The 14,122-nt window shown below is 39.6% G+C and overlaps 1 protein-coding gene across 1 annotated transcript in view; it reads left to right on the top strand.

Annotated features, from left to right (window-relative positions):
• Nucleotides 1-14,122, top strand: part of slit3 (slit homolog 3 (Drosophila)) — a 199,225-nt gene that overhangs the window by 100,979 nt on the left and 84,124 nt on the right. The window contains exon 5 of the mRNA XM_056250333.1: nt 6,250-6,321. Coding sequence (XP_056106308.1) covers nt 6,250-6,321 — 72 coding nt within the window. The remainder of the gene's footprint in view (nt 1-6,249; nt 6,322-14,122) is intronic.

Raw genomic sequence — 14,122 nt, 5'->3', positions numbered from 1 at the left:
GTCACAAAAGTTGAAGAGACTGCAATGGGTTTTAGATCAGTGTGTTTCACCATCCTGTTCACATCACAGTACGGCTGAACGTTTATGAAAATAAATCATAATATATGATTATTTCCCTTGACATTGTAGGCGCTGTTTATTAAGTTTAATAGAATTTACATTCAAACATTTTTTTTTTGATATTTTGATGATCCCATTCCATTAAACTCACTGAAACGTCTACATTGCACTGTGCAGTCAATCTGATTTTCACAGTGTCTGCACCTTTTGGATTATAATGGGAACATTTTAGTTCAATGTGTACATGTGTACAATGATGTTCAGACATTTTGGGATCTGACTTAAAAAAAAATAAAAAAATACTGTTATTCTGCAAGGATGCATTTAAAGGGATACTCCACCCAAAAATGAAAAATCTGTCATCATTTACTCACCCTCAAGTTGTTGCAAACCTGTATGAGTTTCTTTCTTCTGCTGAACAAAAAGGAAGATATTTTGAAGAACTATTGGAACCAAACAGTTGTTTGGCACCATTGACTTCCATAGTAGAAAAGAAAATACTATGGAAGTCAATGGTGCCAAAGTTCCAATCGTTCTTCAAAATATCTTCCTTTGTGTTCAGCAGAAGAAAGAAACTCATACAGGTTTGCAACAACTTGAGGGTGAGTAAATGATGACAGAATTTTCATTTTTGGGTGGAGTATCCCTTTAATTGATAAAAAAAATACAATAAAGACATTTATAAAGATCAGTTTTAAAAATTGTTCTTTTTAACTTTCTATGCATATCATAGCTTCCACAAAAATATTAAACAGCACAACTGTTTTCAACATTGATTATATTAATAAAAAAAAAATTGTCTTTTCAAATCAGCCTATTAGAATGATTTCTGAAGGATCATGTGACACTGAAGACTGGAGCAATGATGCTGATAATTCAGCTTTGCCATCACAGGAAAGAAAATACATTTTGTCATCACAGGAATTAATCATATTTTAAAATGTATTATTTATGGATATATTATTATTTTAAATTGTAATAATATTTCACAATACTACTGTTATTACTCCATTTCTGATTAAATAAATGTAGCTTGCATGGGCGAGAGAGACTTTTTTAAAAAAACATTTACTTACCCCAAACATTTGAACGGTAGTGCCATAATCACATAAACCATAATCATAATCACTATTTTTCAGATTAATGGTGCAGGCCCGCTTCAGACAAGCATGCTTTATTTGATGTAACTGGCAGATGTGTATTAACCTTCACAACTGTTTGCCTTCATCATCCTATATGCAGCGCAGCAGGTGAAACCTCCATCTGAACGATCCGGCGCACTTTCACATTTGCAGCGAGCGTGTGATTCGTTGCTGCTTCTGTGCCACCTGCCAGAACGTAAGATTTACATCTACTCTATTCCCTTTAAGAGAAAGATTTCAGTGGAGAGACTGGAATAATAACTTCTAATAACTGAAGGGAAGAAGAAGATCTGCTGGCTGGTGATTCGCGCAGAATGAGACAAGAGAGAGATAGAGCGAGCGGCCTGGGTCCAATGAAAAGGCTCCTCTACTCAGTGTAATTAAGAACTACTGTCATCCTTAAGGCCAATTAGACTATATGGTCTTTCAGGGCCAGAAATCCATAGTGTTTTAATTTGCCTCCATTTTTAAAAGTGGCCATAAAGCAAAGTGGAGACTCCAGCCAGCAGCGAGAGAGGGCCGCCCATCACGACCATAACTGGAGCTGTAAAAGAGTGAAATACAAGGCTGCAACAGGGTCACTATTTGTTATTCACATTTCTATATATCTTTATCGAATAAGCGTTACATGAATTGCCGTTCCAGGCAAACTGCCACTCGATATGGATATGGACTGAAGACGTTTAGGGTTTCATAAAACAAAATGCTTATGGAGTGCCCGAGGGGGTCATCTTCTTTCTCCTTGTTTCTGGCTGTGTGTTTAATGAAAGAAATCAGAAATGTGCATCTCTCATAACCTGTGCAAACGGCATCCGACCCGGCCAGCTTGCTGTCGTAACCTGTCAGTTCGGGGAGTCACAGTTACGGCCTGATTCCTCGTGACACCAAGATGAAATCCGAATCCTAAGGCCAAGGGTGTATTGTAATACTCTCCCTTTTCTTGTAGGGCTGGTTTCACTTCAGAACAGTCTTAACAGCAATTTGAAAGTGACCCCTATAGCACACACACATGCAGACAGACTTTTAACTGGTCATCCCTGAAGCAGTCGGGTCAGATGTAATATGACAGCAATGCGGTTGGCCCCAGTTATGAGTGCTAAATGAATAATGTAATGTAATATATCTGGCGTGAGGAGCTGGAGGGTTTTAATAACCTTTCACCTTACTCTTTGTGATCAGGTGTGTACGCTCAGATGTGTTCGACCCATCTGTGTGTGATCGCACGAGCACGTTCGAGGGGGATCTGCCATTGCTGGCAGGACTTAACAGAAACCCACTGACAGGCTTCAGGGTCTCTGCGAGAATCTCGGACTCTAGATTCAATTTGGCATGCAGGTAACAGCCCTGCCAAGATTGAAAGCAAGACAGCGCTTGATAGATAATGAGAGAGGCATGGGCATGGTAGGAGATGTATCAACGGTCCAGTCACCAAGCTGGGCTGCGGTTTGTGCTTGATAAGCTAGATGGAAGGAGACAGATGTCTGTTTTGACTTTACGAGAAAGAAAAAAACGAAGGAAAGAAAAGCCCATGTGCTCTGGATCCGTGCATCACGAGAACCGTTGAAATGACACTTGTGTGATATACTGTATCAACAAGCAGTCCTATCCAGACGAATATTAGATTTCTCCAAGGGCTGAGTTAGCCGAAACATAGTAAGTAGTTTGCTCTGTAGTTTATACAGAGAGGGAAAAAACATAGCCATGTTTGATTTTAGAAGAGATTAACATCACGAAGTACTGTGAAACACAAATTTACCTGACCTCCTCAGGGAAACTCAGTCCCGTCCGAGAGAGGGTCTCTTGTGTGACCGTGTAAGAGAGTGAGTGTACATAAAACATTTGTGCAAATGCTTTCATGCAGAAATCAAATACCATCACAAGTTTTCACTTAAGAAGGATACTGTCCATGTATGGACCTGAAAAGCTTTTGTGTGTGTGTGAGAAATAACTGAAAGAGACCCTGTCACGGCCATCCTGCGTTATTTGAGTTCCTACTGTAACGTGATGTTTACTGTAAGTTTCCTTGACTTTCTTAGGCAATCACTCTTTTCCTTTGTGCTTTAAACAGAGCAAGAAAACAACAAAAGTGAAGCAAATAACCTTCTTGTAAAAGCGCACCATTCCATTTTTCAGTGAAGAGATAAGAGTGACATTCGTAAAGCGTGATAAGAAAGAGAATTGACCGACATACCCTCAATACTTTTCACTGTTTTGTAAGGCAGCAGCATATTGATATTCCTCAAGCATTCTGCTTAGGACATAAAACATGCTGTTGGGAAAATGGATGGATGGATTTTTTCTAAAGTAGTAAACAGTAAAAATTTAGCCCAAACTTTCAAACTTTACTTTGTGGTTAATTTCAATCTAAGGTATAGCCTACCATCCATCGGAATTCTTAAGCAACAGTTAAAGATTCAATTTTGAAAATCTGATTTACATTGACAGAACATTGAGCTTTCGAAATATAATGAACTATTATTGGTCTTCTCTTCCTTGCAAATATATAACTATTTATAGTTGATTCCTATGCGCATCCGACTGAAAACAAGGTGTGTGCTGAGTGTCATGACAGCGGCATTTCAAGTAGCATGTAGCGCTTCATTCTGTCTAACATTTGCTTGTGTGTGTGTGTGTGTGTAAGGATAGATCCTTCTTGCTGCTCGACTCTCATATCCTTGCATGTTGCTGAGCGTTTATCTGTAATATGTTTTGGCGTTGCCAGGTTGTCTGGACATGGGAGCCGTAATGGAATCAAAGGGAGATTTATGGCAGGCATCCTGACAGTCAGAGAGAGCAGGGCCAAAGCCAAATGAAATTAATGAAATTTGCAAGCAGATTGCTAGAGGAGGGCGACCAATGCAGCTCTGTCCTTTAAGAAACACCGTTTGGCTCATGTCTGATTTGAATCTGTATCTTTAACTTTAACTTAAAGCATTAATTCAAGCTTCTGTTAAGATGGCCAATTTGACGCTAATGATAGCAGTGTATACCAGACTTAGAGAGTTAAATTTATTGTATATAAAAACACCAGTTTTTATAAGTATATTATGCTATTTCCAGTTTTGTTTGCCTACGGGGTAAAAACAAAGATCTATTTAAAGTCCATTTATAAGAAGCCTTAATGAGTCGATTTATTAAACAGGTTATATTCTCTGAAATCAAGACTTGCAAGCAAGCAATTTTATAAATAATTGTATAAAGCAAGACAAAGTATTAATTAGGAACATTATCTTCACACTATGCAGTGAACTGCATCACTACAGTATCTAAATGGACAAATTAACCTGTGTTTTTAAAGAATCTTTGGAGAGCTTGTATTCATTCTGAAGTCGCATATATTGTTTCATTATCCATGCGTAATTAATATAATGTCAAAGCACATGAAATATGTGCATTGCTACATTTTTCCCAGCCAGTATAATTCTCATATCTCATAAACTTCTATTATCTCTTTATAGTTTCATGTAATTCTTCATTAGAAATCATCTCATTCATCCCGAATCCCGTGGGGCTGTTTTTTTTCCTTCTGACATGGAGTTTCTCTCTGCCGCTCCTCAGCTACGGCACTGCTGAGACTGATTGCGTTTCATAAGTGCCTTTATTTTGGGACGATTTGCCTTTTTGTAGAAATAATGAAAAAGGTTCCACTGAGTAAACAAAGCAATAAAACATTTATTAGCAGTGGAAGTGCTGTAAAGTACTACGCTGCTCTCTCGGCTCGCCGAGGACGTACGAGTTTAGTGCTTCGCCATTCATGAAGAATTAAAAAGCCTAGCCAAAGAGAAGTTTCCTCTGTGCTCCTCTCCATCTCTGCACTTTATCTGTTTTGCATTTAGACCATCAAAGACAACAGGGATTCGCTCATGCCCAGCGTGATGATGGTATAAACAGCGGTCCTATTTTCCCACTCTGTGGCATACGAACATGGGATGTTATGAGTTTTTACTCTGCAAATGTTTGTTCTCATCTGTGCACGCGCTGCAAAGTTCGACATGAAGGATACACAAAGGAACATGATGCTCGCATCAAGCCAGCCAAGAGTGCTGTAAAGAAATACAAATTGTGGAACATGTCAGAAACCATCAAGAACAGTTAGATGAAATACCATAGCCCCTTTTTGCAAAGCAAAACATAGTTATTAAGATTTTTGCCATAATAAAACTTGATTGGTTCGAGGCAAAAAAAACAAAACAAAATACCACGTATCCAGTTCTGGCAGGGGGCTGAAAGAGCCCAATAACTACAGTTTTTAATGCTCCTAAGAGGAAATTGCTGGCAGTCCTGTACTTGATACATCATTACGTCCCACGCACCAGCTCTGGCAGAATTCCTCGCTGTGTTTGGATCCGCTCCTGATTGTTTATCAGTGAAATTGGTTGTAGCAAGGTCAGGTGGGTTAACCCACGTGGTGGTCTGTTCGTGTTATGTGTAGCAGGCATGACTCCATAGCAGACGCTTTGATTAGCTGGGCAGATATTCCATATCTCATTTGTTTCCTTCTTGGCCAGTAATTGCATTCTGGTTCTCAAATTATGTTTGCCAGCATGAGTCTACAAACAAACAAGCTTAATAAAGTTAAGCACAAGCATTGTGACGTCAAAAATCATTTGGCTCATAAGTGAGCTTTAAAAAATGCCAGGTATTCATTTTGGTGTAGAGCTACTTTTTGTCTGTTTGCTTTCTCGGGTTACTTAAAGTGCATATGATTGCTTCATTTTCTACAGGAATGAAGCAACGATTGCGGGACATACCGCTATGAGGCCTTTCATTACAAAGTACTGCTTTAGAAATGTTTTTCATTAGACCAACACACACACACACACAGAGAGAGAGACGGAGTGATAAAAGCCCAGACGAATAAAGGAGGATGTGACATTTATGGTCAGTAGAACAATATGGTTTCAGACTTCAAAGCAGCTGCGTATCGTTCCAGAGGGGCGGCAGCAAACCGTCCATCTTCCTCAAGACGCTTTCTCCCAAAATGTGAAGTGGCTTCAAACAAATCCTAATATCTCTCTCTCTTTCTCTTTCTCATCTCTCTCTCCAGGGACCTGAGCGAGAATCAGATTCAGGCTATTCCTCGTAAGGCTTTCCGAGGGATCACCGCCGTCAAGAACCTGTAAGTGTTTCTCCCTCATCTCCCCTGGCAACCATTGGCACAGCCGTGACATTCTTTGCATGATTTTAGGGAGCAAAAAAGCCTTCATAAACTCTCCTTTCCCCTAAAGCAGTGAGCCAAGGTGTGATACTCCACATCAGCACATCAAACTGCAAACGAGACAGTCGTCCACTGCGTTTAACGAGTCTTGTGTTTTATTCCAAAGACAGATAAGTGAAATGAAAGAAAATAATCTCTCCCGCTGGAAGAAGAAAATGTTCAAAAGCAATGTGCTAGGTGGCCTACATGTACGCTCCTCGAATCATTTGTCATAACAGTTAATAAGCTTAGCGCTGATGAAAATTCAATTAATCAGTATGGTTCAATAAGATGGATATCTTCAGGATATTGCCAGTGAGTAATGTTCCACAGCCATTTGCAATTACAGTAATGGCTTCTGATAAATCTCCTGTAACAGTTTCAGGAGCTGATCTCGCTACTGTGGACCACACTCTAAAAAATAAAGGTTCCAAAAGGGGGATGTGCCCGAAGCCGAATGCTATGTTTGGGAAGGAATTGACGCATTCTACTACGCGGAGCCCCTTAAAAGGACATGGTGATGGGAAAAAAAAGTCGAGATTGAAGGAAAAAATACATTTCAATGCTTTTGCGTTCTCTCGCAATTTTATAGTTGGGTGATTATATTGTATATAATTTACGGGTGTCAGGGAGTGTGGGGTATTGAATCAATTGAAATCATTTTTGAACGCACGCTCACTTTTGTTTCGAATTTGCTATCATGTGTAGACCTTATGCGCCAGAGAAACAAGCGCGCAACCATCTTTAGAATTTTGTGTTTGAACTTCCGTTTTTGGCGGTAACTCTATATTTCTATGGCATCGCTGTCGAAGAGTAAAAGTGGATTTACTTATTGTAGAATTAACAAAAGTTATCATTAGCAATGTAATGTTTGAAGCGGATATCATAACAAATGTCAGATTTTTAAAACCGACAAGTTCATTCATAAATTTGTAAGATCTTACCTTCATGCTGTGGAAATACAAACATGTATTTACCCTTACCTTCTGTGGAAGACAGAAGTGCTGAAAAGGGTTGGGGCTACATAAGGTCTATAGGGAGCGGCGGTCCTGACCACACATTTTACAAGATAAGATATTTGTCAACGACCCTCAGGATCTGTTGTGCACCAAACCCCCCGACATCGTCCTGTCAGTCATCTCTCCTTTTTATCTTCATGTGATAAGTGAAATCTGATGTACAGTAATGTAACCGACTATACCAGCAAGCCTAACCATGTCCCTTTAGGGGCTCCATAGAATGCTTTACTCATTTACCATGCCTTTCCGAATTCGGATTTTAGGCTTCGGGAATTCACAGTATTCATAAAAGAGTAAGCAAAAATGACCTGGATGACCTACTTCTTCCGGCAAGATTCCACGGGAGTGGATTTGTCTATTGCAGTGAAGCGAAGTAGCTCACATGATAGCTCACATGTTAATGACAACATGGCGAATGTAGTACGTCCAGATTGCATTCATACCACACACACTCATACTACACTCACCTAAAGGATTATTAGGACCACCATACTAATACTGTGTTTGACCCCCTTTCGCCTTCAGAACTGCCTTAATTCTACGTGGCACTGATTCAACAAGGTGCTGAAAGCATTCTTTAGAAATGTTGGCCCATATTGATAGGATAGCATCTTGCAGTTGATGGAGATTTGTGGGATGCACATCCAGGCCACGAAGCTCCCGTTCCACCACATCCCAAAGATGCTCTATTGGGTTGAGATCTGGTGACTGTGGGGGCCATTTTAGTACAGTGAACTCATTGTCATGTTCAAGAAACCAATTTGAAATGATTCGAGCTTTGTGACATGGTGCATTATCCTGCTGGAAGTAGCCATCAGAGGATGGGTACATGGTGGCCATAAAGGGATGGACATGGTCAGAAACAATGCTCAGGTAGGCCATGGCATTTAAACGATGCTCAATTTGCACTAAGGGGCCTAAAGTGTGCCAAGAAAACATCCCCCACACCATTACACCACCACCACCAGCCTGCACAGTGGTAACAAGGCATGATGGATCCATGTTCTCATTCTGTTTACGCCAAATTCTGACTCTACCATCTGAATGTCTCAACAGAAATCGAGACTCATCAGACCAGGCAACATTTTTCCAGTCTTCAACTGTCCAATTTTGGTGAGCTCTTGCAAATTGTAGCCTCTTTTTCCTATTTGTAGAGGAGATGAGTGGTACCCGGTGGGGTCTTCTGCTGTTGTAGCCCATCCGCCTCAAGGTTGTGCGTGTTGTGGCTTCACAAATGCTTTGCTGCATACCTCAGTTGTAACGAGTGGTTATTTCAGTCAAAGTTGCTCTTCTATCAGCTTGAATCAGTCGGCCCATTCTCCTCTGACCTCTAGCATCAACAAGGCATTTTCGCCCACAGGACTGCCGCATACTGGATGTTTTTCCCTTTTCACACCATTCTTTGTAAACCCTAGAAATGGTTGTCCGTGAAAATCCCAGTAACTGAGCAGATTTTGAAATACTCAGACCGGCCAGTCTGGCACCAACAACCATGCCACGCTCAAAATTGCTTAAATCACCTTTCTTTCCCATTCTGACATTCAGTTTGGAGTTCAGGAGATTGTCTTGACCAGGACCACACCCCTAAATGCATTGAAGCAACTGCCATGTGATTGGTTGATTAGCTAATTGCATTAACGAGAAATTGAACAGGTGTTCCTAATAATCCTTTAGGTGAGTGTATATATAATGTACTTTTTTAGCGGTTGTGAAGTAAATATTTATTCAAAATAAGTACCTACTCAAGAGAGTATGCGATTTCGAATGCAGCCAGTCCGAAAGTTTCTGAGTGTGAATAACATAATAATCTAAAGAATAATCTAAAGAACCCTTTTCCGCTATAAAGAACCTTTTGTACAGTGGAAAATTTCCATGGATGTTAAAGGTTCTTCATTGAACTATAGAAGCCAAAACCTTTTATTTTTATGTGTAGAGGGGCTTATTTATTAGTGATTTAAATGAATAAATATTATCTCTTTTTTAAAGTAAAAAGCATAATCTGAAATCATCACCCAATTTCCTGGTTTCAAACCTTTAAGAACAGAGGAAGCGCATGGAGCTCATAGTCTCTAACACGCCTACAACAATAAACATTGCCTTCTCCAGCTATACTTCAAAGCCAGTCCCAGCAGCAGCGTCCCGATAATTCTCTGTAATGAATGAAGGACACAGTCTTAAGGTCGTCATTAATGGGGAACTTTGGTTGAAGTCAGAGATCAGCTATGGTATTCGTGTGCATTCCCAGGCTCGAGCGCTCAGTGAAGTTCTGGGCGGTTTTGTCGCAGTATCTGATGCCGGCTTTGTAACAAAGACCGTTTTCAGATTAAGTCTTTCCCACTGTGGGCTGAGAACCACGGGTCACGTCATGCTCGATATCTCGGAGAGGTGTGGAAATATAGTTAGCTTTTGTTTAAAGACATAGTCATGCTTTTTAGTCGAAGAAAGGAAAAAGTGGTGGGAGAGTTTGAGAAAGCCAAGTATATACAGTATAGCCATAGTTCACTAGTAAGTGAATGATTAGTTATTTAACAGACTTAAGCAACAGAACATTTACAACAGGATTTAACAGCGCAAAGGTGATAGCTCATGGGATTGAACTCTCCGTTAAGTTACATACTTACTGTATATATTCAACCACTGCGCCACACCTCATCAGTATCATTTTCAGTGTTTAATTTTTATTCAGGGTGGTCTTTTGAATCAGTGTATTCCTGAGTGACACACGTGTGTGCATGAATGTTGACTACCACCCGCCCTGGTCAGATTGAGTTAACTGATTGCCAATACTAACTCTGACCTCATTGACCCCTGTCAAATGAGTCCCAGGCTGCAGGAGTGTCATCAATCATCTGCACAGGTCAATAACTCTCTGCAGACACACTTAACAGATACAGTATGTACAAACAGCATTGGAATATACATGAGATGACTTAATGGTAACGTTACTTGTAAATTTGACACCATAATATTTATATAATATAATAATATAACATGTTGTCATCTAACACGCACTAACAAATTAATCTTAATAATTTAATAACACTTTTGAATGTAATTTTTAGCCAAATTTAAATTGAATATATATTCTGTACAAATTACTGTACAAATAATACTGTTGTGAACTAAATGTGCTTGTAGCATTTAATTTATCTTTTATAAATTTAGACAAAATGGTATACAGTTTTAAAACTGACATTTATTATTATCGGCCATAACATGTAAATAATTATTGTTTGTATCTTCACTGAAATTTTAATGGTAAATAATGTGGCAGTTGGGTGCATGGTACATTTTGAGAACTTTGTACATATACTTATGTTGCATTAAAAAAATAGCACAAAATAAATGTAACATTACTTTTCATAAAAATTAGCTATGCAATATTATTTGTTCTTTTTATGGACAATATTGTAATGCGTTACTTTAAATTGTAATATTCCCCAACTCTGCGTACAAATGCAAGCTTTTTTTGTGAACATTTTTGTGGCGCATGGTTTCCCCTGATGTTCTTACAGTGATGTCTATGGTGTTAGACAGTGTTTGAGTGCTCATCACATCACTGTCATGTGCACCGTCACACTCTGATGGATGAATGATAGGTACAGGTAGGCAACACTCATTTATTCAGGTAGGGCTTTTTAGAGGTAAAAAAAAAGGACTAACAAGGATTGAGCGAGAAGGATGGATTTGTACGTCAGCAGCGTGTTTCTCTCCCACCGACCTGCCTCTGCAACGCGTGGCAAGGTGACTCTTGATTTAATTGCTGAAATCATCCAGCCCTCGGGTTTTTTTAACGGGAAGGAGGAGAAAAAAAATGGACAGGCAGCGTTCCAGGAATGAATTGATTTTCTCGTATGCTTTTCTACCTTAATGTCCTCTATTTAAAAATGTCTATGCACGCTTTGAGGGCAGGTTGAATCTCCATCTCTTATATCGCCCTCACATTTCCACAGTTTTACAGGCTACAGCATGCTGGAGTCAGCATCTGCCTTTAGCCAGCATCCTCCACCTTTTATAGAGGGGCCGTCTGGATAATATGGTCTAGATGGTTTCTCCAACTAACGAGAGTCTATGTTGCATCTTATTAAACCAGACACAATATCTCCGTCTGTCTTTATGGCTTTAGCCATGTACTCCTACTGTTCACCAGACGTGCTGCGCCTGTCATGTTAACCTCGAGAAGCGTCGAATGAGGGTGATGTCGTAGATTCCCCCATCATATGCATGTTCGAGTCCTTCTGCGAAAACATGCCTGATGAGCTCTATATCAACATGACGTGCTTGTGTCAGTGGGGTACGGTTCCCATTAGAACAGGTGCTGTATGAGCAGTGGATTCATAGGAAAAGACTTACACACATTCATTCCATTGACATGTGTTTTTCATAGCAGATAGAGAGGCCATATGGCATCTGCACATGTAGGGTACACAATAATTCATTACCTGAAACCTAGGTATCATTAAGAGAGCAGTGCGTCCTGTACGGTAAACCATCAGATAGGTGGACACTCAGATTTTTACCCCTTTGTGGCAGGCTCTCATCTGTGTGCTAATAAAAGCCTTTCTACTTCATGTTGCTGTACCCAGAATGTCACTCTGCCCACTTTACAAGCTTCTGCGCCTAGCAGACGGGACTCTGCAGAAGGCAGATCTCAGCTTTTCGTGTGCACTGCTGGTGCTGAAACACGCACTACACATGATCAGTGCACAATGTGGTCCCACGATAGCCAATCAAAAGTTTGCTAGCTCTGGGAATCGCTTTCTCAGGACACCCCTCCAAACTGAGGCTGTCCTTCTGTTCAATTAGGACAAGAGACTAGACAATATGAGACCAGATAAATTTAGACAATAAGACCAGATGAAATGAGACAACATGAGATCAGACAAAATTAGACGATATAAGACCAGATGAAATGAGACAATATGAGATCAGATGAAATGAGAGAATATGAGACCATATGAGACCAGATGAAATGAAACAATATGAGAGAATATGAGACCAGATGAAATTAGAGAATATGAGACCACATGAGACCAGATGAAATTAGAGAATATGAAACAATATGAGACCATATAAAATTAGACAATATAAAACCAGATTATAAAACAAAATGAGACAATATGAGACTAGCTAAAATGAGACAATATGAGACCAGCTGAAGTCAAGTCAAGTCATCTTCATTTATATAGCGCTATACATTAACAATGTAGATTGTTTCAAAGCAGCTTTACAGAGATAAACATACAATTTACGGTAGCAGAGATTGTTTTGGCTTTATAGCGATTTTTGAATAATGTTATTTCCAGCTAAAGTTAGTTTTGATTGATTCTCTTCCAGCAAAATTATCATTTGTTATCAAATTAGGGGCCACTAAGACGACGCCGTTCTCTCTAAATAGACTTTAAACGTGAACCTGTGACCTGATGGCGTTCACATGCGCATTAAAAATTGATTCTATAGTTATATTCGTTTGAATATATGTGCGCAGGTTTGTAATTTCCCTACAAACCATGCCTAAACAAACTACTTGTCTTGCCTATACATTAGATACAGAATTTTGTTTTATTTTATCACTTCGAGGTACGCGAACCGGATTTTCAACAACGCTTTATCTGTAGAGTGGGAAAGGGATCCTCCATAGGGAGAGGATAGTTGACACTTCAGCACTGCATTGTCATCGGGTCCAGGCGAATCTCCTTCGTCAGATCTGGATACGCCCTGGATCCAGTAGGCTGCGGGAAAACCTCGGGATAAACAAAGACACTAAAGTTAGCGTAGATGCCATTCTTCTTATGATGTAACGAGTACATCTAGATTTAAGGGATGTGTTCCCAGTTCCGGCTGACCTAATCTATGCAGCCTAACATTGAATTATAGAAGTCTATAATGTATTATGTGTATGCTAGGTCAAAGAGATGTGTTTTTAGTCTAGCTTTAAACTGACAGAGTGTGTCTGCTTCCCGGACAATGGTAGGAAGACTGTTCCAAAGTTTTGGTGCTAAATAGGAAAAGGATCTACCGCCAGCAGTCGATTTTGATATTCTAGGTATTATCAACTGGCCGAAATTTTGAGATCACAATAGACGTGAATGACTATAATGCTTTAAAAGCTCGCTCAAGTACTGCGGAGCTAAACCATTTAGTGCTTTGTAAGTAATCAACAATATTTAAAAATGTATACGATGTTTAATAGGGAGCCAATGCAGTGTTGACAGAACCGGGCTAATATGGTCATATTTCCCGGTTCTGGTAAGAACTCGAGCTGCTGCGTTTTGAACTAGCTGTAGTTTGTTTATTAAGCGTGCAGGGCAACCACCCAGTAGAGCATTACAATAATCTAGTCTTGATGTCATGAACGCATGAACGAATTGTTCGGCATTTGTTAATGAGAGCATATGGCATAATTTAGATATATTTTTAAGATGGAAAAATGCAGATTAGAGATACTGAAATGAAACAATATGAGACAAAATAAGACCAGATGAAATGAAACAATATGAGGCCAGCTGAAATGAAACAATATGAGACAATATGAAACCAGGTGAAATCAGACAAAATGAGACCAGGTGAAATGAGACCAATTGAAATGAGACAATATGAGACCAGCTGAAATGAAACAATATGAGACCAGGTCAAATGAGACAAAATGAGACAATATGCGACCAGATTAATTGAGACAATATGAGTCTGGATGAAATGAAACA

This window comes from Rhinichthys klamathensis, unplaced genomic scaffold (assembly GCF_029890125.1).
Source record: "Rhinichthys klamathensis goyatoka isolate OS25496 unplaced genomic scaffold, OSU_Roscu_1.1 h1tg000068l_1, whole genome shotgun sequence".
Lineage (NCBI taxonomy): Eukaryota > Metazoa > Chordata > Actinopteri > Cypriniformes > Leuciscidae > Rhinichthys > Rhinichthys klamathensis.
The sequence above is the reverse complement of the archived record's forward strand: the minus strand, read 5'-3'. Positions and strand labels throughout refer to the sequence as shown.